At 44.6% G+C, this 26610-nt stretch overlaps 1 protein-coding gene across 1 annotated transcript in view; it reads left to right on the top strand.

The window, feature by feature from the left end:
- Positions 1-22849, top strand: part of LOC141192489 (uncharacterized) — a 41194-nt gene extending 18345 nt beyond the window's left edge. Inside the window, exons 4-9 of the mRNA XM_073662017.1 lie at positions 4874-5023; positions 5153-5332; positions 5417-5540; positions 5620-5717; positions 5916-6006; positions 21210-22849. Of these exons, the coding sequence (XP_073518118.1) occupies positions 4874-5023; positions 5153-5332; positions 5417-5540; positions 5620-5717; positions 5916-6006; positions 21210-22681 (2115 nt within the window). The 3' untranslated portion in view covers positions 22682-22849. The remainder of the gene's footprint in view (positions 1-4873; positions 5024-5152; positions 5333-5416; positions 5541-5619; positions 5718-5915; positions 6007-21209) is intronic.
- Positions 22850-26610: the final 3761 nt, after the last annotated feature.

The raw sequence follows: 26610 nt of genomic DNA, 5'->3' as shown, positions 1-26610 counted from the left end.
CCATCACGCCCTGCAGCAGGACAGGGCAGCTGTCCTGACAGCTGCTGTTCAGCTGCATTTACTTCATCCCAGGGGCGGACACAGACTGTAGTGGGCCCCTGTGCAAGAAATTTTTGGGGGCCCCCCCTGCCCTTCATAAGGCAACAAAGTTATGTAAACATAACCCCCCCCATGTGCATCTCTCACCCCCCCATGTGCAGCTCACCCCCGTGCATCTCTCATCCCCCTCCGTGCATCTCTCATCCCCCTCCGTGCATCTCTCATCCCCCTCCATGCATCTCTCATCCCCCTCCGTGCATCTCTCATCCCCCTCCGTGCATCTCTCATCCCCCTCCGTGCATCTCTCATCCACCCCCCGTGCATCTCTCATCCACCCCCCGTGCATCTCTCATCCACCCCCCGTGCATCTCTCATCCACCCCCCGTGCATCTCTCATCCACCCCCCGTGCATCTCTCATCCACCCCCCGTGCATCTCTCATCCACCCCCCGTGCATCTCTCATCCACCCCCCGTGCATCTCTCATCCACCCCCCGTGCATCTCTCATCCACCCCCCGTGCATCTCTCATCCACCCCCCGTGCATCTCTCATCCACCCCCCGTGCATCTCTCATCCACCCCCCGTGCATCTCTCATCCACCCCCCGTGCATCTCTCATCCACCCCCCGTGCATCTCTCATCCACCCCCCCGTGCATCTCTCATCCACCCCCCGTGCATCTCTCATCCACCCCCCGTGCATCTCTCATCCACCCCCCGTGCATCTCTCATCCACCCCCCGTGCATCTCTCATCCACCCCCCGTGCATCTCTCATCCACCCCCCGTGCATCTCTCATCCACCCCCCGTGCATCTCTCATCCACCCCCCGTGCATCTCTCATCCACCCCCCGTGCATCTCTCATCCACCCCCCGTGCATCTCTCATCCACCCCCCGTGCATCTCTCATCCACCCCCCGTGCATCTCTCATCCACCCCCCGTGCATCTCTCATCCACCCCCCGTGCATCTCTCATCCACCCCCCGTGCATCTCTCATCCACCCCCCGTGCATCTCTCATCCACCCCCCGTGCATCTCTCATCCACCCCCCGTGCATCTCTCATCCACCCCCCGTGCATCTCTCATCCACCCCCCGTGCATCTCTCATCCACCCCCCGTGCATCTCTCATCCACCCCCCGTGCATCTCTCATCCACCCCCCGTGCATCTCTCATCCACCCCCCGTGCATCTCTCATCCACCCCCCGTGCATCTCTCATCCACCCCCCGTGCATCTCTCATCCACCCCCCGTGCATCTCTCATCCACCCCCCGTGCATCTCTCATCCACCCCCCGTGCATCTCTCATCCACCCCCCGTGCATCTCTCATCCACCCCCCGTGCATCTCTCATCCACCCCCCGTGCATCTCTCATCCACCCCCCGTGCATCTCTCATCCACCCCCCGTGCATCTCTCATCCACCCCCCGTGCATCTCTCATCCACCCCCCGTGCATCTCTCATCCACCCCCCGTGCATCTCTCATCCACCCCCCGTGCATCTCTCATCCACCCCCCGTGCATCTCTCATCCACCCCCCGTGCATCTCTCATCCACCCCCCGTGCATCTCTCATCCACCCCCCGTGCATCTCTCATCCACCCCCCGTGCATCTCTCATCCACCCCCCGTGCATCTCTCATCCACCCCCCGTGCATCTCTCATCCCCCCCCCCCGTGCATCTCTCATCCACCCCCCCCGTGCATCTCTCATCCACCCCCCGTGCATCTCTCATCCCCCCCCCGTGCATCTCTCATCCCCCCCCCCGTGCATCTCTCAACCCCCCCCCCGTGCATCTCTCAACCCCCCCCGTGCATCTCTCAACCCCCCCCCGTGCATCTCTCAACCCCCCCCGTGCATCTCTCAACCCCCCCCCGTGCATCTCTCAACCCCCCCCCGTGCATCTCTCAACCCCCCCCCCGTGCATCTCTCAACCCCCCCCCGTGCATCTCTCAACCCCCCCCCGTGCATCTCTCATCTCTCCCCGTGCATCTCTCAACCCCCCCCCGTGCATCTCTCATCTCTCCCCGTGCATCTCTCATCTCTCCCCTCCCCCCGTGCATCTCTCATCTCTCCCCTCCCCCCCATGTGCATCTCTCATCTCTCCCCTCCCCCCCATGTGCATCTCTCATCTCTCCCCTCCCCCCATGTGCATCTCTCATCTCTCCCCTCCCCCCCATGTGCATCTCTCATCTCTCCCCTCCCCCATGTGCATATCCCATTCCCCCCACTCCTAGTTAATTGTATTTAAAAAAAAATAAAACTTGTTATACTTACCCCCATGCGATCCCTGCAGAATCCTGGCGCTCATCCAAATCGCTGACACCAGGTTCTCCTGCCTTCCGGTCATGTGACGGCGCCGTCACATGACCGGAAGTCAGAGGAATTATGAGATGTCCTGGACCCGGCGCTTTGCATGGGGCCGGGGGCCCCATGAGGAGAGAGACTCACAAGAGGGGGGCTCCGAGGGGGCTCCTACCGGCCCGGGCCCCATACTGGAGTCAGGGCAGTCATGCCCTGATGGCGGCCCTGCTGGAGGCTGGAGGGGCCCCCTCTCCCTCGGGGCCCCCATTCAATGAACCGGCTGCACGGGCGGTAGTTCCGCCCCTGCTTCATCCTGCTTCAGGACCTGTGGTGACATCACAGTTATGTACCTTGATGTCATCACAGGTCCTCTACAGGTCTACCCTGCGGGAGTCTAGAACAGCGGGCAGCATCCACCCCACACAGTGTGCTCTGAGCCACCGCAGACCAGAGCACACTGTCAATGTTTAGTGATTGTCTGTGGCGGTGCCGCGGACCGGCTGAAAAAACCCCAACGGCCCGGTCCTGGTCGGCGGTTGGGGACCTCTGATCTACAGGAAGAACAAACTGATTAGCCTCTGAAATTCAGGATGCCAAATCCTTCTCTGCCCTGACATCATCTGTCGGGAGGCCCCCAAATACATTATATAGTCGACCAAACCCCCCGAAATCAGTGCTTTCATGTAACTTTAGTCTAAAGTGTATGGGGGCATTAAAAGGTAACTTATTGGACGTTGCCTCTGGCCTGGCCTAATAGACTTTCATGGATTGCAGGCCCAGACACCATTAATAGGCATTTAAGTATCATAGCTACTAGGCAGCCCCATACTATCGTGTACTTGGGGGAGGAGGGGAATTCAGCTGAACTTTCTCAAACCTTCTTAGATGCCATGTTTGTTTTGGACAGCAGCAAGTGGTTAAGCTGCCAGTGTTTTTGTTGCGGCTGCACCTGTGCCATCCCTGCGGTGTACATCTATGTTCTAGGGCCAAAAGAGTTATTTAAAAAAAAAAAAAATGTTTAATGTGTTAAAAAATAACCAAATGTGTGTTATTATTATATCGCCATTTATTCCATGCCGCTTTACATGTGATCGGGGTATACACAGCAAAAACAATTACAATAATCTTGAACAATACAAGTCAGCAACTGGTACAAGAGGAGAGAGGACCCTGCTCGCGAGGGCTCACAATCTACAAGGGATGGGTGAGGATACAGTAGGTGAGGGTAGAGCTGTTTGTGCATCGTTATGGTGGAGCGATGGTTACAGCAGGTTGTAGGCTTGTCGGAAGAGGTGGGTCTTCAGGTTCCTTTTGAAGGTTTCCACGGTAGGCGAGAGTCTGATATGTTGGGGTAGAGAGTTCCAGAGTAGGGGGGGAAGCACGGGAGAAATCTTCTATGCGATTGTGGGAAGAGGAGATAAGAGGGGAGTAGAGAAGATCTTGTGAGGATTGGAGGTTGCGTGCAGGTAAGTATCGGGAGACTAGGTCACAGTTGTATGGAGGAGACAGGTTGTGGATGGCTTTGTATGCCATGGTTAGGGTTTTGAACTGGAGTCTCTGCGTGATGGAGAGCCAGTGAAGGGATTGATAGAGATGAGAGGCCAGGGGAATAGCAGGGGGTCTGGTGGATTAGTTGGGCAGCAGAGTTTAGGATAGATTGGAGGGGTGGGAGAGTGTTAGATGGGAGGCCACAGAGCAGGAGGTTGCAGTAGTCCAGGCGGGAGATGATGAGGGCATGCACTAGTGTTTTTGCAGATTCTTGGTTGAGGAATGTGTGTATCTGGGAGATTTTTTTGAGTTGGAGTCAGCAGGAAGTGGAAAGGGCTTGGATATGTGGTTTGAATGAGAGATCAGAGTCCAGGGTTATGCTTTTTCATGTTTTTTTCATTTTACAAGAATTGTTGGTGCCAATTTTCTTTTGAAACATTTTAATATCTGCTTTTTTCTGGTGTTTTTATTGTAATATAGGAAAACCTAAGGCCAGAAATAAACCCCATAAAATACTGTACATGCAGACTTTGGTATCAAATAATTTATGTCCGTGGTATTTGTGCAAACAAGAAAGTTTTATAAAAGCCTCAAACTTCTGTGTGTGAATCAGACATGATAATAGAAGATTACAGTTTGGGGAAGACGGGAAACATTCATATAGACGGCCAGTGGTGATGTAGTCAGTGACTTACTCTGGCCAAATATCTGTCTAGAGCCGTATTATAAGATAAAGATGTCGTCCTCATCATGAAGTAGTTATTTCTCATGTCATGTGAAATGAATATCTCCTGCAGTATTACTAATGCTGATCCCAGTGTCAGTAAATGAGATGAGAATTAGTGTTATGGAAGATGAGTCTATGAGAAACGTATTCAGCTGCCGACTCCGAGGAAGAAACTGCTTGTTGTCTGTGGCCTAAAATATATAGGTTTTATTAGTAGATGTAAAGAAGAAAACTAGATACTGTAAAGTAATAAATCTCATATCTCCAGTAATTGTATTATTACACTGAATTCTTTATGATGTTACATTTTTATCTTTTTCTCATTCAGGTCTCTACAATATCAGATCATCTCAGTGAATATCTTCTACAAAAGGGAATTTTACTGATTTACCCAACAAATATGGATATGGACAGAGACAAGATGGCGGAGAAGATATTGCACCTCACCCTAGAGATCCTCTTCCGGCTTACTGGAGAGGTGAGAGATTCTGATGACGTCACATTACATCATTCTTATCTATGGGAATAACAGATGGACAGAACTGGAGAGGTGAGGACTCTGGAAATGTCTGGAGTGAGATTTATTAATGTGTCTCTCCACAATCAGGATTACACAGTAGTGAAGAAGACCTCTAGTGAGCGCTGTCAGGACCCTGTGTCTGAGGGATGGGGAAGACCCCTGAGCCCAATCACAGGGCCTCCATTTCACCCCCTGATACATGAGGACATCAGTGACCAAAAGATCCTAGAACTCACTTACAAGATGATTGAGCTGCTGACTGGAGAGGTGACACTGCTGGGAATGCTGGGACATTATACAGTATCGCTATGGAGGGATCGGGGGGGATGATGGTATCATTGTATGTGTCAGGTTCCTATAAGGTGTCAGGATGTCACCGTCTATTTCTCCATGGAGGAGTGGGAGTATTTAGAAGGACACAAAGATCTGTACAAGGACATCATGATGGAGCTTCCCCAGCCCCTCACATCACCAGGTAATAGGATTAAATACACACGGCCTATAATTATCTGTATGTAAAGAATGAATTCAGTCCCTGTATGTGTTTCCTCCAGATCTATCCAGTAAGAGGACAACACCAGAGAGATGTCCCCGTCCTCTTCTTCCACAGGACTGTAAACAAGAAGATCCCAATGTTCCTCAGGATCATCAGGTAGATGGAGAGAAGGTGTCATGAGATCTCCCCTATGATGTGTAGACGGCTGTGAAGGTCTTGTGCTCAGTCTTGTTTTATCCACCATTATTATATGTTTTATACTTGTGTAATGAGAACGGTGGAGATGGCAGGATTAGAGCTGATCATAGATGTGACTTCTCCATCTGTCTGTGACTTTTATAATATTTGTTTCAGGGTGAAGATCTGACCCATATTAATACTACAGAGACATATATGAGGGGTGATGAGTGGTGTAAGGAGGAGATTCCTACATATGACTACCCAGGTGAGTAGTAACCACTAAATGCCGAAAAGTCACAGATTCTTCTCAGTCACTAGATGTGGTTATCTTCTCTTCGGTGTAGTCCGTTCATATCACAATCAATCAGTCACCCTTTTCCTGCTAAACCAAAACTGTCCCCATTACTTTGAGCGTTGACAGTCCTGTTGGAGTGAGACATGTTCCGGCCAGAGCTTACAGTCCGGAGAACGCACCCTACCCCCTGGGATTAGTAGACGCTGACCCTTACCTTCACAGGTCCCTAAACCGCAAAGCAAAATGACAGCGTACGTAAAATTTGCTGACAACATAGACAATCATGTGAACAAAAATATAATCCGTATGGTGGGCCTTGCTTTTATGACGAGACCCCAGTCCAAGTCCTTTTTATTTATATGCTCAAATATAAACCACAGTCACAAAAACACAAGAAATATAATAGAATTATATATTTTCTCCTTTCTTTTTCTATTTAAACACTTCCCTGACACCCCCCCCCCCATTCAGAGAAGAGAAAAGAAGAGAAAACCCTTCAATCAATAATTCTTGCCCATATTTCTTAAATTCTTTTTCTCCTACTTATTCCAGCTTTTCATTTATTGGGATGTGCAACTTTGCCTAAGCTGCTGTTAGAAAATTATATTTTTCTAAGTTATCCAGTTCTTAAAAATAAAACCCCTTGCAGATAATAACTGTGAAGTAATTAGATCCTTAGTAGGAAAATCCATCCTGACTCCTATAAAAAAAAAAATGAAATGACAAAACAATATTCAGCCTCTCAGCAACAAATGTGTTAACTGGTTCCCAAAATTCCCTAATTTCCCGGCAGTCCCAATACACATAAGATAGATCTGCCGCCTCTGAGTTATGATGTTTTTAATTGTAAGTTTTTGTATATAAATATTACAATACACAAAAGTATCCCCACAAGTCCCAAATCCCTCCCGCCCCAACAAAATACAACAAGATATATTAAAGTGCAACATAATCAGTAAAGTAGATTCACGGTTCAGTAAAGGATAGGGAGGCGGGAATGACCTCTAGTTGTGCTCAAAAGTTTACATACCCTGGCAGAATTTTTCCTTTCTTGGCCTTATTTCAGAGAATATGAATGATAACAAGAAACCTTTTTCTCCACTCATGGTTATTGGTTGGGTGAAGCCATTTATTGTCAAACTACTGTGTTTTCTCTTTTTAAATCTTAATGACAACCAAAAACATCCAAATGACCCTGATCAAAAGTTCACATACCCTGGTGATTTTGGCCTGATAACATGCACAGAATTTGACACAAATGGGTTTGAATGGCTACTAAAGGTAACATCCTCTCCTGTGACCTGTTTGCTTGTAATCAGTGTGTGTGTGTGTATAAAAGCTGAGTGAGTTTCTGGGATCCAGACAGACTCTTGCATCTTTCATCCAGCCAGTGACGTTTCTGGATTGTGAGTCATGAGGAAAGCAAAAGAATTGTCAGTGGATCTACGGGAAAAGGTAGTTGAACTGTATAACAGATGAAAGGGATACAAAAAGATATCCAAGGAATTGATAATGCCAGTCAGCAGCGTTCAAACTATGATTAACAAATGGAAAAATCAGGGGCTCTGTAAAAACCAAACCACGGTCAGGTAGACCAACAATAATTTTGGCCACAACTGCCAGGAAAATTGTTTGGGATGCAAAGAAAAACCCACAAATAACATCAGCTGAAATTCAGGACTCTCTGAAAACTAGCGGTGTGGCTGTTTCAAGATGTACAATAAGGAGGCACTTGAAGAAAAATGGGCTGCATGGTCGAGTCGCCAGATGAAAGCCATTACTGTGCAAATGCCACAAAGTATCTCACCTACAATACGCCAAACATCACAGAGACAAGCCTCAAGACTTCTGGAACAAGGTAATTTGGAGTGATGAGACCAAAATTGAACTTTTTGGCCACAAGCATAAATGTTACATTTGGAGAGAGGTCAACAAGGCCTATGATGAAAGGAACACCATTCCTACAGTAAAGCTCGGAGGTGGATCGCTGATGTTTAGGGGATGTGTGAGCTACAAAGGCACAGGAAACTTGGTAAAAGTTGAAGGAAAGATGAATGCAGCACATTATCAGCAAATACTGGAGGCAAATTTGCACTCATCAGCCCGGAAGCTGCGCATGGGAAGTACTTGGACGTTCCAACATGACAATGATCCAAAACACAAAGCCAAGTTGACCTGTCATTGGCTACAGCAGAACAAAGCGAAGGTTCTGGAGTGGCCATCTCAGTCTCCTGACCTCACTATCATTGAGCCATTCTGGGGAGATCTGAAGCGCGCAGTTCATGCTAGACAGCCCAGGAATTTACAGGAACTGGAGGCTTTTTGCCAAGAAGAATGGGCAGCTTTACCATCTGAGAAAATAAAGAACCTCATCCACAACTACCACAAAAGACTTCAAGCTGTCATTGATGCTAGAGGGTGCAATACACCGTATTATGAACTGGGGTATGTAAATTTTTGATGAGGGCCATTTGGATGTTTTTGGTTGTCATTATGATTTAAAAAGAGAAAACACAGTAGTTTGATAATAAATGGCTTCACCCAACCAATAACCATGAGGGGAGAAAAAGGTTTTTGTTATCATTCATATTCTCTGAAACAAGGCGAAGAAAGCAAAAATTCAGCCGGGGTATGTAAACTTTTGAGCCCAACTGTACCATTTGTCAGAATGTATAATGTATTTCGTCATTTGCTAATATAGTACAAATAACATCGATATCACATGTATACCTTCAGGAATTCTATAGTATAGGATTTAGAAGCTTAAAAGAGACCTAGACATTATCTTTGCAGTTCTCGCGAAGCACAACCGGATCTATCAATCCAAAAGGCCCATCGATTTTCAAATTTAGTGATAGCATTTCTCTTGAGATATTTCTTTCCAAGTTTAGGAGAAAGTTAATCTTGTTTATGGACTCTGGGATTGTGGGGGTCTGGTCTTTTATCCAGTGTTGAGCTATTAATTTCTTGGCCATATATAACATTTGAGAAACAGCAGATTTACCATGTTCATCAATAACTAAATCTTTAATAAACCCAATATGCATACCAAAGGAGTGACGTCTATTTGTGCTAAGTACATTCTGTTTATAGTGTCTTGTACGCCCTTCCAAAAGGATTCCAAGTTAAAACAAGAGCAAAGCATATGTAATAAGTCTGCTGAGTTTGTCTTACATCTAGCACAGTGAATGTGGTCTAAGCCCACGATCAAATAGCAATTTATGTGTTCTATAAACTTGATGCATCACCTATAGCTGGGAGAGTCTGTGAAGTTCCCTTAATCCCTTTACCCCCGAGGGTGGTTTGCACGTTAATGACCGGGCCAATTTTCACAATTCTGACCACTGTCACTTTGAGGTTATAACTCGGAAAAGCTTTGAAGGATCCCGCTGATTCTGAGACTGTTTTTTTGTGACATCTTGTACTTCATAATAGTGGTAAAATGTATTTGATATGACATGCGTTACTTGGTGAAAAAAATCGGAAATGTGAAGAAAATGTTGAAAATCATGATCCACCCGCGTCTGTTTACATGTTAAATGCTGCTGTCAATCTCTGACAGCAGAACTTAACAGCGCTGCGCCGGAAGCGCGTCACTTACCCCGCCCATCGGTGACCCCGTCACGTGATCGCGGGTCACCGATGGGTGGGCATGACAACCCTGGGTCTGCTGCAGAGCCCAGTGGTTGTCATGTAAAGATCGCTATGAGCGCCACCTAGCGGTCGATCCTCATTACTGCTACATAGAGGGGATCTGTTCATCACCTTTATGTAGCAGAGGCGATCAGGCAGTTGCTGCTTCTAGTCTCCTCTGGAGACTATAGAAGCATGCAAAAAGTTTAAAAAATGTTTTTAAAAATATTAAAAAAAATGTTAAAAAATAAAGTTTAAATCACCCCCCTTTTGCCCCATTCAAAATAAAATAAAATAAACCCCACATAAACATATTTGGTACCGCCGTGTTCAGAATCGCCCGATCTATCAATATAAAAAAGAATTAATCTGATAGGTAAACGGCGTAACGAGAAAAAAATTCCAAATGGCAGAATTACGTTTTTTTTGATCGCCACAACATTGCAATAAAATGCAATAACGGGTGATCAGAACAACGGATCTACCCCAAAATGGTATCAATAAAAACGTCAGCCTGGCGCGCAAAAAATAAGTCCTCACCCGGCCCCAGATCCCAAAAATTGAAGACTCTACAAGTCTCAGAAAATGGCGCCATTTTTTTTTTTTTTTTTTTTTAACGCAAACTTTGGATTTTTTTTCCACCACTTAAATAGAAAAGAACCTATACATGTTTGGTGTCTACGAACTCGTAATGTCCTGGAAAATAATAATGACAGGTCAGTTTTAGCATCCAGTGAACGTGGAAAGAAAAAAAAAAAACAACTGTGGAATTGGAACTTGGAATTTTTTTCCCGTTTTCCAGTACACAATATGGTAAAACTAGCAACTGCGTTTAAAAGTACAACTCGTCCTGCAAAAAATAAGCCCTCACAAGGCCATATTGACCAAAAAATAAAAACGCTATGGCTCTGGGAACAAGGGGAGTGAAAAACGAAAATACAAAAAAAACGGTAAATCCCAAGGTCATGAAGGGGTTAATAACCCTTCAGGTGAGTCACAGGAATTTTTGGAATGTGGAAGAAAACCATGAACATTTAACTTTTTTTCACAAAAATTTAAATTTAGACCCTAATGTTTTTATTTTCGCAAGGGTAACAGGAAAAAATGGAACAAAAACTTTGTTGTGCAATTTCCCCCGAGCATACAGATACCCCATATGTGGGGGAAAACCACTGTTTGGACGCACGGCAGGGTTCGGAAGGGAAGGAGCGCCATTTGACTTTTTGAATGTAAAATTTGCTTCAATAATTAGCGGACGTCATGTTGCTTTAGGGGAGCCCCTGATGTGCCTAAGCAGTGGAAACCCCCCACAAGTGACCCCATTTTGGAAACTAGACCCCTCAGGGAACTTATCTAGATGTGTGGTGAGCACCCTGAACCCCCAGGTGTTAGAACTCTCCTGTTAGTTTTTTTTTAGTTTGCTGGTCACATGACCATTTTTGCCTATTTAATCCGGCTCCGCCCTCCTGGCTTTGCTGGACTTCATTGTATTTACTACTCTTGAGCTAGCTTGGTGCTCTGTTGCCGTTCTCTGTTAGTTTTGCTAGGTCTTCTGACCTCTTTGCTTTTTGTTGTGTGTTTGTCTTTGACTGCTACTATTTCTGCTAGGAGGTGTCCAACTTATCCCAGTCCCTAGTTCTTGTAGGGATCCCTCCCTCTCATCTATAGGTCTTCGTACAGACTAGCCGAGGACTTTAGCGGGTCTGATCGCAGGATCAGGTTCCCCGTTACATCGTAGGGATCTAGTTTAGTTCTATTGTAGGGACAGATCTCCTGTCTTTCCTTAGTCCCTGTAGCAGATCATAACAGTAAGTCCAGCCCAAAAAGAAAAAAGAAAAAAATTTTCTCTAAGGAAAGACCTCCAGTTTTCCATCATGGTCTCGGTTCAAGATTTGGCTCAACGCTTGCAGGGACTCTCTCTGGAGGTGGTAAGGCTCCAACAACACGTGAGTAGCTGTTCTGGAGCACATTTTGTGGAACCTAAGGTACGTCTGCCTGATCTATTTTTTGGTGAACAACAAGATTTTTTTTCTTTTAAAAATGCTTGTTTATTGTATTTTCGTTTGAGACCCGGATCCTCTGGTGATGAATCACAGTGCATGGGGTTCATAATGTCACTTTTGCGCAAAGATCCTCAGGGATGGGCCTTATCCCTCCAACCTAGTGATCCGTGCTTTAGATCAGTGGATAGTTTTTTTTTCTGCTTTGGGTTTGTTGTACGATGATCCTGATCGTGTCTCATCTGCTGAGTCTGAATTGAGACATCTGAGGCAGGGATCAGGTAATGTGGAAAAATATTGTTCTCACTTCCGTCGGTGGTCTGCCCAGGTGGGGTGGAACGATTCAGCTTTGAAAAGCTTGTTTCTTGCAGGGCTATGTGAAAGGGTTAAGGATTTACTGATTGCTTATCCCACACCTGGAAACTTGCAGGAGGCAATGCAATTAGCTATACGGGTGGACAGGAGACTGCGTGCAAGGGTTAATGAGAGCAAATCCTCTGCTATGTCAGCTCCAAGTCCTGAGAGGGTCTGTGCTGACAATGGAGAGCCGATGGAGATTGGGGCGATGGCACCCCGCTCTCAGGAAAAAGACCGCAGGCTTTCTGAAGGTTTGTGCTTCTATTGCGGAAATTCTGGTCATTTGATTAAGAACTGTGTGCTTCGTATGAAGAAAGAAAAAAAAATGGTCAGTCATGCACGTATAGCCTGTTTAAATTCTAAGGGTGTATTCCTATCTGCCACTACTGCTGCTCAGGATGAATTAATTGAATTTCGGGTATTTGTGGATTGTGGTTCTACTCTGAATGTGATTGATGGGGGATTCTTGGAAAAACTTAGATTAGAACCTAAACTTTTGTCATCCCCTATTGCTGTGGTTTCTGTTGATGGCTCTCCCTTGAAGAGTGTTACTCATAAGGTCTGTGAATTTCCCCTCACTATTAATGGTATTCATCAAGAGAATTTGGATTTGGTGGTATTGGATAATTTGTCTTCTCCAGTAATATTGGGGTTACCCTGGTTAAAATTGCACAATCCTGTACTGGATTGGTCTACCAATGAAATTAAGTCGTGGAGCCCTAAGTGTTATGACAAGTGTTGTAACGGGCGCATTGCTGCTGTGGATAAAGGGGAATTACCTGTACCTATTCAGGATTTTTGGAAAGTTTTTTCTGAGAAGGAATCGCAAATTTTGCCTCCCCATAGAGACTATGATTGTACCATTGAATTTGTCCCTGGAGCGACTCTTCCTAAAAGTCGTTTATTTAATCTTACTATTCCTGAGAGAAAGGCTTTGGAGGAATACATACAGAAAAGCTTGGCCGCCGGTCACATTAGGCCTTCCAAGTCTCCTGTGGCTGTTGGATTTTTTTTTTTAAAAAAAAAAGATGGCGGTTTACGTCCTTGTCTGGACTTTCGTGAGATTAATAAAATTACTGTACGCAATCCTTACCCACTGCCATTGATTCCTGATTTATTTAACCAGTTAGCGGGGGCCAAGTGGTTCTCTAAAATTGATCTCCGGGGGGCATACAATTTGTTGCGCATGAAGGAGGGTGATGAATGGAAGACTGCTTTTAACACTCCTGTGGGTCATTTTGAGAACCTGGTTACGCCTTTTGGTCTTACCAATGCACCAGCATTTTTTCAGAATCTTATTAATGACATCCTTAGACCTTTAATCGGCAAAAATGTGGTTGTGTATTTGGATGACATTCTGATTTATTCGCCTGATCTGGAGTCTCATTGGCGGAGCGTACGTGAGGTATTACAGTTATTAATGGACAATTCGCTTTTTGCTAAGCTGGAGAAATGTGAGTTCGCTGTACAGAGAATTAGTTTTTTGGGCTACATTATCTCCAGTGAAGGTTTTGAGATGGACCCGGTTAAAGTTCAAGCTGTGCAGGAATGGCCTAGGCCTATTGGTTTGAAATCGATACAGAGGTTTTTGGGTTTCGCCAATTATTACAGAAAATTCATAAAAAATTTTTCTATTATTGTCAAACCGCTGACCGATCTCACCAGGAAAGGTGCTAATGCGGTTCAGTGGACTTCTGAGGCGATTGAAGCTTTTGTGTTTCTAAAGGAGAGGTTCACCTCTGCTCCCATCCTTATGCAGCCTGATGTGACTAAGCCGTTTTTGGTTGAGGTTGATGCTTCTTCGGTGGGGGTCGGTGCGGTGTTGTCTCAGGAAAACAAGGATGGAGTACATCCCTGTGCCTTTTTTTCAAAAAAATTTTCTGAGACTGAACTTAATTACGATATTGGTAATCGGGAATTGCTGGCGATTAAACTCACATTTGAACACTGGCGTCACCTCTTGGAAGGTGCTGTATTTCCCATTCAGGTTTTCACTGATCATAAAAATCTGATCTATCTTGATGCTGCCAAGCGCTTGAATGCCCGTCAGGCTAGGTGGGCACTTTTTTTCTCGCGGTTTAATTTTTCCGTTACTTACATCCCGGGTACCAAGAATGTTAAAGCGGATGCTTTGTCTCGCAGCTTTTCTCCCATGGTCGGTGTTGAGGAGGAAGAGGAGAGCATTTTACAAGAAGGTGTTGTGATTGCTGCTTTGGACTCCGTTTTGGAGGATGAGATTCTTAAAGCTCAGGAGAATGCCCCATCTAACACTCCCCATGGGAGGTTGTTTGTGCCTAGGACCTTTAGGAGAGATTTGTTTGTTGAGTGTCATGAGTCTCGGTTGGCAGGTCATCCAGGAATTTCTGAGACCAAGAGACTTGTAGGTCGCAGTTTTTGGTGGCCTGGATGGCAGAAGGAAGTCATTAAGTGGGTGCGCCAATGTACTGTGTGTGCTAGATCCAAGTCTTCGCATGCTCCTGCTGCGAGGTTGCTTTGCCCTCTGGAGGTTCCTAGTGCACCTTGTACACATCTGGCTATGGACTTTATTACTGACCTTCCCCTGTCTGAAGGTTTCACGGTCATCTGGGTGGTCGTGGACCATTTTAGCAAGATGTGTCACTTGGTTCCCTTCATCAAACTGCCTTGCGCTAAGACACTCGCTAAGGCCTTTGTCAAGGAAATTGTCAGACTACATGGTGTTCCTACTGACATTGTTTCTGATAGGGGACCTCAGTTCGTGGCTCGTTTTTGGTGTGCCTTTTGTGACAGGTTGGGAGTTCATTTGTCGTTTTCATCCGGATATCATCCTGAGTCTAATGGCCAGACAGAAAGGAAGAACCAGGATGTTGAGCAGTTCATGCGTTGTTTTGTGGCAGACAATCAAGAGGGGTGGTCTGAGTTTCTGCCACTTGCTGAATTTGCTCTTAACAACCATACATCCTCTTCTGCTGGGTGTTCGCCTTTTTTTGTTGTTCTGGGAGACATCCGTCTTTTGGGTCATTCTCCAAATTGGTATCGGCTGTGCCTGAGGAGGAGAGTTTTTCCGGTGATTTGGAGAGAGTTTGGACGGATGTGCGTGGTAATCTTCAGGAGGCTAACAAAAAATCTAAAAGGTACTTTGATAGGAAACGGCAAGAGGTTTTGTTGGCTGTTGGTGACATGGTTTGGTTGTCCTCTAAGAATCTGCGATTGAGGATTCCTTCTAAAAAATTGGGTCCCAAGTTCGTAGGGCCCTTTAAGGTGCTTCAGATAGTTAACCAATCTGCTGTTAGGTTGGAGGTTCCTACGTCCTGGAAGATTAACCCGGTGTTTCATGTTTCTCTGTTGAAAAAAGCTGATGTGTCGGATGGTGACGCCTCTGCCACTGTTCCTCCGGTGGTGGAGGACGGGGAATATGAAATTTCCCGCATCCTAAATTCTAGACGGTATAGAGGGAGTTTGCCGTATCTCATCGCTTGGAAGGGTTTCGGACCTGAGGATAACTCATGGGTGAGGGCGGATGATGTTTCTGCTTCCAGACTTGTCAGAGCGTTTCACAGGAGGTTTCCTGATAAGCCTGGGCCTAGGGGATCCGGAGGATCCTCATAGAAGAGGGGGTACTGTTAGAACTCTCCTGTTAGGTTTTTTTTAGTTTGCTGGTCACATGACCATTTTTGCCTATTTAATCCGGCTCCGCCCTCCTGGCTTTGCTGGACTTCATTGTATTTACTACTCTTGAGCTAGCTTGGTGCTCTGTTGCCGTTCTCTGTTAGTTTTGCTAGGTCTTCTGACCTCTTTGCTTTTTGTTGTGTGTTTGTCTTTGACTGCTACTATTTCTGCTAGGAGGTGTCCAACTTATCCCAGTCCCTAGTTCTTGTAGGGATCCCTCCCTCTCATCTATAGGTCTTCGTACAGACTAGCCGAGGACTTTAGCGGGTCTGATCGCAGGATCAGGTTCCCCGTTACATCGTAGGGATCTAGTTTAGTTCTATTGTAGGGACAGATCTCCTGTCTTTCCTTAGTCCCTGTAGCAGATCATAACACCAGGTGCTTCACAGAATTTTATAACATTGAGCCGTAAAAATAAAGTTTTCACATTTTTTCCACGAAAATGTTTTTGGGACTCAAATTCTGCATTTTCATAAGCATAACAGGAGAAATTGTACCAAAACATTTGTTGTTCAATTTCTCCTGAGTACGCCGATACCCCATATGTTGGGAAGAACTACTGTTTGGGCAGACGGCAGGGTTCGGAAGGGAAGGAGCGCCATTTGACTTTTTAAATGTAAAATTTGCTTGAATAATTAGAGGACGCCATGTCACATTTGGGAAGGCCCTGATGTGCCTTAAAAGCGGAAACCCCCCACATGTGACCACATTTTGGAAACTAGACCCCTCAAGGAACTCCTCTAGATGTGTGGTGAGCACCTTGAACCCCCAGGTATTTCACAGAAGTTTATAATGTAGACCCGTGAAAATAAAAAAAAACTAACTTTTTCCACAAAAAATGATATTTTAGCCCCAATTTTTTTATTTTCACAAGGGTAAGAAGAGACTCCAAAAGTTGTTGCGCAATTTGAACTGAGTACGCCGATACCCTATATGGCTATGTGCCCACGATGCAGAATTGAAGCAGAACATTTCCGCAGCATTTCTGCATGTCCTTGTCCTTGCGTTCTTTAAGCTTTTTTGCAGCGTTTTTAACAAGCGGATTTGACTTGCATTTTTCAAATGCATTGAGTAGTCAAATCCGCATGCGGAAACGCACAAATAATGGACATGCTGCGGATTTTTCTGCACAGAAAATCCGCTGCGGAAAATTCCGCAGCACGTGCACAGAACATGCAGATTTTCATTGGGGACCATGGGGCACGTATTACCAAGTGTTTTAAAAGCGTTTCCGCTGCGGAATTTCACGTGTATGGTAGGCAATTCCCACGTGTTTTTTTTTTTAGCTGTATAACAAACGCGAAACATATGGGGCGGAGACTCGAGCATGTCACTTGAGCACCCGCGATACTAGGCGCATACCCGAGCACCTGATGAAGTCAAGTAGCGAGCACTTGCGCTCAACACTAGTCGCCATATTGTCATTTTTTTTCTTTACTGCTAACCCTAACACAACCCTAACCCCAACCCTAATCGTAGGTCTAATCCTAACCTCAACACAACCCTAATCCTAATCGTAACCTTAACCCTAATCCCAACATAATCCTAACCGTATCCCAAGGAATCCATTCACTATAATGAGGCAGCAAAGTTACTCTGGAGTTCGTCTTGCCTTTGTTTAGTGGTGTCCTTTCAGAGGTTTACAAAACTGTGGCTAAGGGCACTTTTATGCACGCCTAATAAAAAGACAGACACTGGGATCACAGGCCAGACGGCGTCCACCGTGCCTCCATCTGCCTCATTACTGGGAATCTTCCGTCAGGGGTTCCGTCTGAATAATTTATTTCAGAGATTTACACAGAAACCCCGGTGTAAGCGCTCAACACAGAGCGCAGGATAAATGTGAGCCGAGCCTTACTGCGATTTTTGGGAGGCAGAAGGAACAAATCAGCAGCAGGTGAAGAATTGGTTTTATTTATTTTTTACGCCGTTCCTCGTGCGGTATAAGTGATTAGACAACTTTATTCTTTGGGTCACTGCGATTACAGCGATACCAGATTTATATCTGATTTTTATGATTGAAAGCTATCATACACTATAAGACTTTGCAAAAAAAAAAAAAAAGACTAGTTTTTGCATTGCCATATTTTGAGAGCTATAATTTTTCCATATTTCGGCCGACAGTCATGTAAGGCTTGTTTTTTGCGGGACAAGTTGACGTTTTTATTGTTACCATTTTCGGGCATGTGACATTTTTTGATCACTTTCTATTCCGATTTTTGGGAGGCAGAATAAACAGAAACCAACAATTTTATAGAAGAATAATTTTTTTGCATCGCATAAATTTATTTTTCGGCTGAGGAAACTGTCTGGCAGCTTGTTTTTTGCAGGACAAGATGACGTCTTCAGTGGTCCCATGTTTATTTACATTCGTCTTTTTGATCGCATTTTATTTCACTTTTTGTTCGGCGGTGTGATGATGATAAAGCACTGTTTTTTGCCCTTTTTTTTTTTTTTTTTTTTTTTTTTTTTTTAACCGTGTTCACTAAAGGGGTTAACTAGTGGGACATTTTTATAGGTCAGGTCATTCTGGATGCGGTGATGCCAAATATGTGTACTTTTATAGTTTTTTTTTTCAGAATATTTATTGATGGGTATATATATATTAGTACAGACCAAAAGTTTGGACACACCTCATTTAAAGATTCTTCTGTATTTTCATGACTATGAAAATTGTACATTCACACTGAAGGCATCAAAACTATGAATTAACACATGTGGAATTATATACTTAACAAAAAAGTGTGAAACAACTGAAAATATGTCTTATATTCTAGGTTCTTCAAAGTAGCCACCTTTTGCTTTGATGACTGCTTTGCACACTCTTGGCATTCTCTTGATGAGCTTACATACAGTATAGACCAGTGGAAATCTGTGCTTTGGTCTGATGAGTCCAAATTTGAGATCTTTGGTTCCAGCCACCGTGTCTTTGTGAGATGCAGAAAAGGTGAACGGATGGACTCTACATGCCTGGTTCCCACCGTGAAGCATGGAGGAGGAGGTGTGATGGTGTGGGGGTGCTTTGCTGGTGACACTGTTGGGGATTTATTCAAAATTGAAGGCATACTGAACCAGCATGGCTACCACAGCATCTTGCATCATATATATTTTAGTCCCACTTTCACTTTCTGCAGTCTGATCGCAGGTATAAGGGGTCTCTGACCCAAGAGCAGAAACGCTTTTGTCCCTCTGCTAGCTCGCTAAATGCTGCAATTGCATCATTTATGGGGTTAAAATGACGGAAGCAGAGCGGGCACCGCTCCTGGCACTGAGTGATGGGTGTCAGCTGTCAGAATCAGCTCACACCTGGTGGCTGTCGTACCCGCACAGCCTCTGTGCGGGTGCGATCCGCCAAATGTAATAATTATTACTTATAATGTCAAAAAGGGGTTAATGATTACATAAAGGAGCCAGAGGAAGGCCAAGGAGTAGAACAATAGAGCTTAGGTGGTAAATAAGTTAGGTATCAGATGAGTATAAAGGCATGTTAGGTATAGGGCAGAGACATATCAGCAATATAGGGCCCCACTCAGATAAGTAATGAAGCTTATTAAGTAACAGGGCAGAGACATATAGGGAGTACAGGTGCCCAAACAGATCAGTATAGAAGCATGTTGTATGATCTTGCCAGGTGGCTTGTCTGTCTGCACAACGTGTGCTGGGTGGCTACCTTTAATGGAGCTGTGAACTGGCGTTCTGGTGCTCCCACTCCTTCGTCTCGTGCATCTGTCTCTGGTTGCAGCTGGAGGGTTTAGGTAAGTTTCCGCAATGCGGAAGTGCGTGCGTCATACCCGCCCACCGGAAGTTGTCATGGGCGGGTGACATGGCACAGGGACTGGGTCTGTTGGGTAGTGCCTGCTCACTGTATGGTCGTGTCACATGTAGCGTAACCATTGCGATGGGCAAAGTCCGCGCTTGTGCTGTAGGTTATGTGCGATAGTTTTGTTATATTGTCATCACGGTGTGTGGATGAGCGGCAAAACTGAGGTTGATCTTGGTGGGGGAAAAAAACTGCTTCTTTTGGTTGGGTTAAATGGTGCCCTGGATTAAAGCAATAATGGAGAGGGATGTAGGAAATGTATGGAGTCTTGTATGAAACTATACAGTGTGAGGGTATGTCCCTTGTATGTACTTAGATTTGCAAGAATGACACATAGGAGCTGTGTGTAAGAAGGGGAGGGGAAGGGGTGGAGGAGATCGGAGTGGGAGGGGAAGGGGTGGAGGAGATCGGAGTGGGAGGGGAAGGGGTGGAGGAGATCGGAGTGGGAGGGGAAGGGGTGGAGGAGATCGGAGTGGGAGGGGAAGGGGTGGAGGAGATCGGAGTGGGAGGGCAGGGGAGAGGGGAAGGGGTTTGAGGAACTCCCTTGGAGAGGGGGAGTAGGAGTGGGTTATAGAGCTGATCTAGCGTGTCTGAAAAAAAGATCAGGTTAGCCAATCTATTTCATGGTTGAGAGCCTTGAGGGACCGTGTATGAAGGGCGTGGATCTAGAACCACTCCCGCTGTTTAAGGATTTTAATAAGGTTATCACCTTGTCTGGGTCTGGATACTTGTTCGATCATCTGGAACCTGAGTTGTTATACTGTATACCTGGCGAAATGATAGGGTAGTAGTAACCAGGTTTTGCCACAACGGATAGTGGATTTGTGTTTGACAATGCGGTCCCTGATGTGTTGAATAGTTTTCCATACGTATTGTAGACCACATGGGCATTTGACTACATATACCATGAAGTTAGATTCTCTGCAGAATGAATGAGGCCACGTATGGTGACAGAAGCAGATGCCGCAGGAGCAGATCCCAGAGGTGATGAGACCCACCATTTGCAGAAACCTTAATATGACAAAATGACAGAAAATCAGAGCAGTAGAAATCCCCAGAAAGTGACTCCGTTTTGGAAATTATAACCCTCAGGAAATGAATCTATAGGAGTAGTGACTATTTTGACTCCACAACCACTTTCTGGAAATTTGCACGCCTGGATGTTGGAGACTGAAAATTGCAAATATATTATTTTATTGCCCAACACATAGTGTTCATATTGTACTCCAGGAGATACACACACACACACACACACACACACACACACACACACACACACACACACACACACACACACACACACACACACACACACACACACACACACACACACTATAAATTAAGTGGGTTCTTCTTACTAGAGTAATGCCAAATATATGGATGCTAAATGTGGTTTGGGCGCACTGCAAGGCTTAGAAGCAAGGGGGAGATTGGAGTGATATTGCTGAATTGGGTTATGGAAGCCATGTTGCTTTTCAGGAGCATTTGAGACCATAATAATGTAGAAACTTCTGTTTTTACACTGGCAGATGATGGACCACGCTCTACTGGTTCATGCTATGAGGTTTTCTATTAGACTGTGAACTGTCAGTGTCTTAGTGAATAATTCAATGTTATTACGTAACTTGCCATTTCTACAGACAGTTTAAATGTTCAGAAATATAAAATTCAAGGATATTTTCTTCAAAAATAATAATTGGTTTTATTCTTGGCAGATGACTGTACCAGGAGATCAGAGGGACAGCTGACCTCTTCAGTTTCTAAATCAGATGATCTTGAGATCCCACAGGATACAATTGAAGTGAATGCCGTTACTCCAGATTTACCATCATCCCTTCACAACAAAGATTTGTCATCGGATTCTTTAAAACAGGTCCTGACTTCTGATTCATTACCGACTACTAAGGAAAATCACAGTCACAAAAGAGGCATTAACAGACGAACTGCTCCTAAACGAAACAAGCCATTTTCACAGTCAGACTATGGAAATAGTTTTCCCCTCAAAAAGTATTTTCTTAAACATCAAAAAATGTACACAGGAGACAATCGAATTTCCTGTTCCAATTGTGGGAGATGTTTTAACCAGAAATCGGATCTTGTTAGTCACCAGAGAACTCATACATTGGAGATGCCATTTTCATGTTTAAAATGTGGGAAATGTTTTGTAAAGAAAATATATCTTCTCAGACACAAGAGAACCCACACAGAAGAGGAGCCTTTTTTATGTTCCAAATGTGGGAAATGTTTTAAATGGAAAAGAAATCTTGATACCCACCAGAGAACCCACACAGGGGAGAAGCCATTTTCATGTTCAGAATGTGGAAAATGTTTTGTGCAGAAAATATCTCTTCTCAGTCACCAGAGAACCCACAAAGAAGAGAAGCCTTTTTCATGTTCAGAATGTGGGAAATGTTTTAAATGGAAAGCAAATCTTTTCGCACATCAGAGAACTCACACAGGGGAGAAGCCATTTTCATGTTCAGAATGTGGGAAATGTTTTGCAAAGAAATCAAATCTTATCAAGCATCTGCGAACTCACACAGGGGAGAAGCCATTTCCATGTTCAGAATGTGGGAAATGTTTTGTAAATAAATCAGATCTTATCAGACATCACAAAACTCACACAGGGGAGAAGCCTTTTTTATGTTCAGAATGTGGAAAATGTTTTAAACATGAATCAGATGTTGTTAAACACCAAAGAACCCACACAGGGGAGAGGCCATTTTCATGTTCAGAATGTGGGAAATGTTTTATAGCGACATCAAATCTAATCAGACATCAGAGAACCCACACAGGGGAGAAGCCATTTTCATGTTCAGAATGTGGAAAATGTTTTAACCAGAAATGTTATTTTGTTAAGCACCAGAGAACCCACACAGGGGAGAAGCCTTTTTCATGTTCAGATTGTGGGAAATGTTTTAACCAGAAATCAAATCTTATCAAACATCAAAGAACTCACACAGGGGAGAAGCCATTTTCATGTTCAGAATGTGGGAAATATTTTACACGGAAATCAACTCTTAATAAACATCAGAGAAGTCACACAGGGGAGAAGCCTCTTTCATGTTCAAAATGTGGGAAATGTTTTAACCAGAAAGCGCATGTTGATAGCCACGAGAGAACCCACACAGGGGAGAATGACTCAACTACACCCAACTGGTCTCTGTATACACTAGAAAGGCCTTAGCTGCACAACTTAAAACACCACCTCGGACCTAACTACCAAATAGACAGTTGAGGAGTTTCTCGTATTTCCTGAGGAACCAGAGGGGAGTCTGCAACACACTGTCAACAAGGGGAAAGAAAAGTGTGACATAAGATATGAAAAACCCTGAGTGAGAAACTAAAACACATTCATATAGGGCAAAGAAGGCAAGCTAATGAGAACCAAAAATAAAAGGAGCAAGTATAACTTCCCAGAAACCTAACAGTGGTAGAAGGAAAAGGTACTGGGAGAGAAAGCAAACAGACCAGGAGGATTATTTCACCTTTGTGGTGAAAATTACAAAATTCATCTTCGCCCACAATTATTAGAATTTGATAACATAACAATATATATCTACAAGAGACTGGTACAGCAATAGGAAGTAACATGGCTCCACAGTACGCAAATCTTTTAATGGCCAAGCTTGAAAGTGACTTCTTGTCCACATGTCCCATCAGGGCTCTTGCCTACTACCATTACTTTGATATTTTAATCATCTGGACGGAATCTGAGCAACAGCTTAAGACGTTCCATGAACACTTTAATCAATTTTATCTCACCATTGTTAAATATTAATTATGGATATTCATTTTATTCTTAATTCTGAATTCTGTACCATACATAAGATTGCATCAGCCGTCGTGCTGGGGTTTCTAGATGACATGCGCTATTTGTGTATTTTAATTCAGCACCATAATTAAAAGAACAGGTGCTATATGACAGGCCTATAAAAGCCCATGTTAGAGACAGGGGGGGTCTCTTGCCATTCCACAGGACAAGGATATGTGTGTAAACCAGCTGCTGATGTAGGCCCAAGGAAACACGTTCTTTACCCGGACACATGGTGTCATCCTGAGACGTGCTGGACACAGACATATGCAATCTACCATCCAGGATCCCAGGGAAAGATGGGTGAATCTCAATTATTAAGCTAATTATGGACAAATGGACAATCACTCTGTAACTATTTAATTATTTTATGTAATCATTCTTTTTAATGGACAATCCGAGAATAAATCGATACTTTTTTTCCTAAGAATATCGTGATAGTCATTAATCGATCACATCTGATAAGAAGTCCTCGATAGAAAAAATATACGGAAAGAAGTATTTTTTTACAACCATCAACTTAACACTCAACTACTCCTGTACTGAAATTAACTTTTTGGACACCTTCATTAAGCTACAGAACAATGAAATAGAGACATCCAATTAACCGTCCAACATACCTTAAATGGGTCAGTTCAGTTTCCATCCAAAACACATAAAAAAACTGTATGGGCTAAAGCCAAGCCATCAGATACAATCGGATATGTTCCAACCCTATGGACAGAGACAAACACCTTGGTGGCCTCAAAAAGACCTTTTTGAACAAGGGCAACCTGGTGCCTCTAGTAGTCACCTACAATCCAAATTTGGCAGCGCTAAAGAGAGCTGCATGGAAATTACAACCTTTATTACAAAAAGATGCCCGGTTACAATCTATATTTCCAGATCTCCCACTTCTCTGTTTTAGGCAGTCCCCAAATCTAAAAAGCATCATTGTCAGAAGCTCCCTGTCCTCTCCAATAGCTACATGAACCTTTCCCTGCAACCAGAAAAAATGTAAAACCTGTCCATTTATAATGACACTGACAAGATAAAGATCCTAACTCACATCAGGACCCCAAGATCTTGGGTACTTTCAGCTGCATCACATGTAATGTACTTAATTATATGTATCAAATGTCCAGCTGGGGGTCTTTATGTAGGGGAGACAGGGCAAAAACTTAGAACAAGGATGAATTCTCATCGCCACACAATAAAAGAAAAAAGAATAGATATACCTGTGGCCAATCATTTTTTTATCCCTGATGACAGCATCATAGACATGAAATTATACCAAAAATAATGAGTATATAATGGCCCAAATAAGAACATCAAGAATGTCCATGCTAGTGCTCAAAATGCAATTATGTTTATTAATCGGTTACATTGTGGACAGCTTATACAAATCTTGGAGACAATAACAGGATAAACAAAGGACTGAGCAGAGAGCCAAGGTAGGGGAAAAGAATAACACGAAGGCAACAGAGGGGAAATAAAGTGCATCTGGTACAGTTAAGGGTCCTTGTGCAAAGTAGCAAAATTGGGTCCCAGTATTATGACAAGGGTAAAAGAATCCGTCCCTATATCCCTCTCTAAAGTGCTAACAGGTCCCCAAATGTAAATTATTGCTCACCCATACTGTATCCAGAAGTCATGCGTCCCTCCATGTCAAAGTGCAGCCCTGACACGTGTTTCGCTAGATGCTGCTTCCCGGGTCATGTGGAGAGGAGTGTGCAAATGGGGAGTTTTATAGGAGCGCCTCTGATGCTTAATTGGCATCACCGGCGCATGTGAGCTGTGTCAGGCCGGTAGAGGAGCAGTGAGGGGGCATTTCCGAGTGGCCACGGGTCAGGAAGAATGACTTCCTGTTACGTCAGAGACACGTGACCAATCTGATGGAAGCCCCGCACACATGCTCATTGCCAGCCCCACAGCACCCATGCGCACTGCCAAATCGGCCATCTTTGTTCAGGCAAGTTAAGGACAAAATCTGCTCTTCCCACCAATAAAAATAGACATGAAATTACTTGTATTGCAAGGTAACTTCAGATCTCAGAGAGACAGGAAAATGTGGAAGTACAAACTTATGACAATCTTTGACACACTCTGAGCTGGAATGAATGTGTCGCATGGATTTATGTCTAGTGTTGAGCCACCCCCGTAGTGTTCGAGTTCGGTTCGGTTCGTCGAACACCCGTGTGTTCGCCGAACTGTTTGTCGAACTGTTCGTCGAACACCTTCGAACACCGTTAAAACCAATGGCAGGCAAACAAAAACACATAGAAACACATAGAAAACACCTTCAAAGGTGTCCAAAAGCTGACAAACTGCTCAGAAGACACAACTAACACATGGAAAAGTGACAAGTACATATAGTCATGCGAAAAGAAAAGAGGTGGAGGAGTAAAAGGAGGGGGAGACACAGATATAGGCATGTCATGCCCTTCTAAAATCCAAAAAGTGAGAAGCCGAGACGGCCAGTCCGCTCCTGCCCGTGCCACCTCCGTGTCGCCGGGTTTGTGCCAGAGCCGCGGTGAACCCTGACGGCCAGCCCCCCTCTCCCAATACTGGTGCCTGTCCGCTGGTGGGTCGAGAGAGCCCCCCTGTGGTGGAGGCAGCTCTAAGCTTTTTAATTTAAATTGTCCCTCTAATTTGAATGAATACACTTTAAATCCATTTACAAGGATCTATTGGAGGGCAAGTCTCATGCCAGCAGCCGCGTAATTCCAGCTCCAGTAGCGTCCACTAAAGCTGCTGCAGTTAAAAAGCTTTTATAAGGATCGAGCTCGGCTGTCCACCGCAAGGCATCCTAGTGCCAGTCCCAGCCCCTATGCCTTGGGGTGCCTCCTGATGCTCTTCACTAAGTATCCCGTGGTCCCGAAGCATTTCCTTTGAAAAAATTAAGTGTCCAAACTACAGGTGGTGTAGCTTGCTTAACAGCCGGGATAATCCGCTGACTAGCAGACACTGCTACTAGGCACAAAGTATTTCCTGGACTAGATGCAGTTAAAAATTTGTAAGTAGATACTCTCGTTGGATGCTGAGAAAGCATTCCATAGAGTCTCCTGGCACGCCATATATGATTCTCTTAAAAAGCTTGGGGTAGGGGTCTAGGGGACCCTTTTTTAGCCAAAATCACGGCCCTGTATCACAATACGTCACCTAGGCTGAAGATAAATGGAACTGTAGCACCGAGGGCTCGGTTGCTACAGACGTATTGCACCTCACCCAGAGGTGTGATATCTCACTCTCAGATAAGGATGGAGTGTGGATCAGGACCCGACACCTGCATGCATTACACCACATTGCCGTGGGGCAGGGCG

The sequence above is a fragment of the Phyllobates terribilis genome, unplaced genomic scaffold (genome assembly GCF_046119375.1).
Source record: "Phyllobates terribilis strain yellow unplaced genomic scaffold, ASM4611937v1 Scaffold_62__1_contigs__length_8034531, whole genome shotgun sequence".
In the NCBI taxonomy this organism is placed as follows: domain Eukaryota; kingdom Metazoa; phylum Chordata; class Amphibia; order Anura; family Dendrobatidae; genus Phyllobates; species Phyllobates terribilis.
The sequence above is the reverse complement of the archived record's forward strand: the minus strand, read 5'-3'. Positions and strand labels throughout refer to the sequence as shown.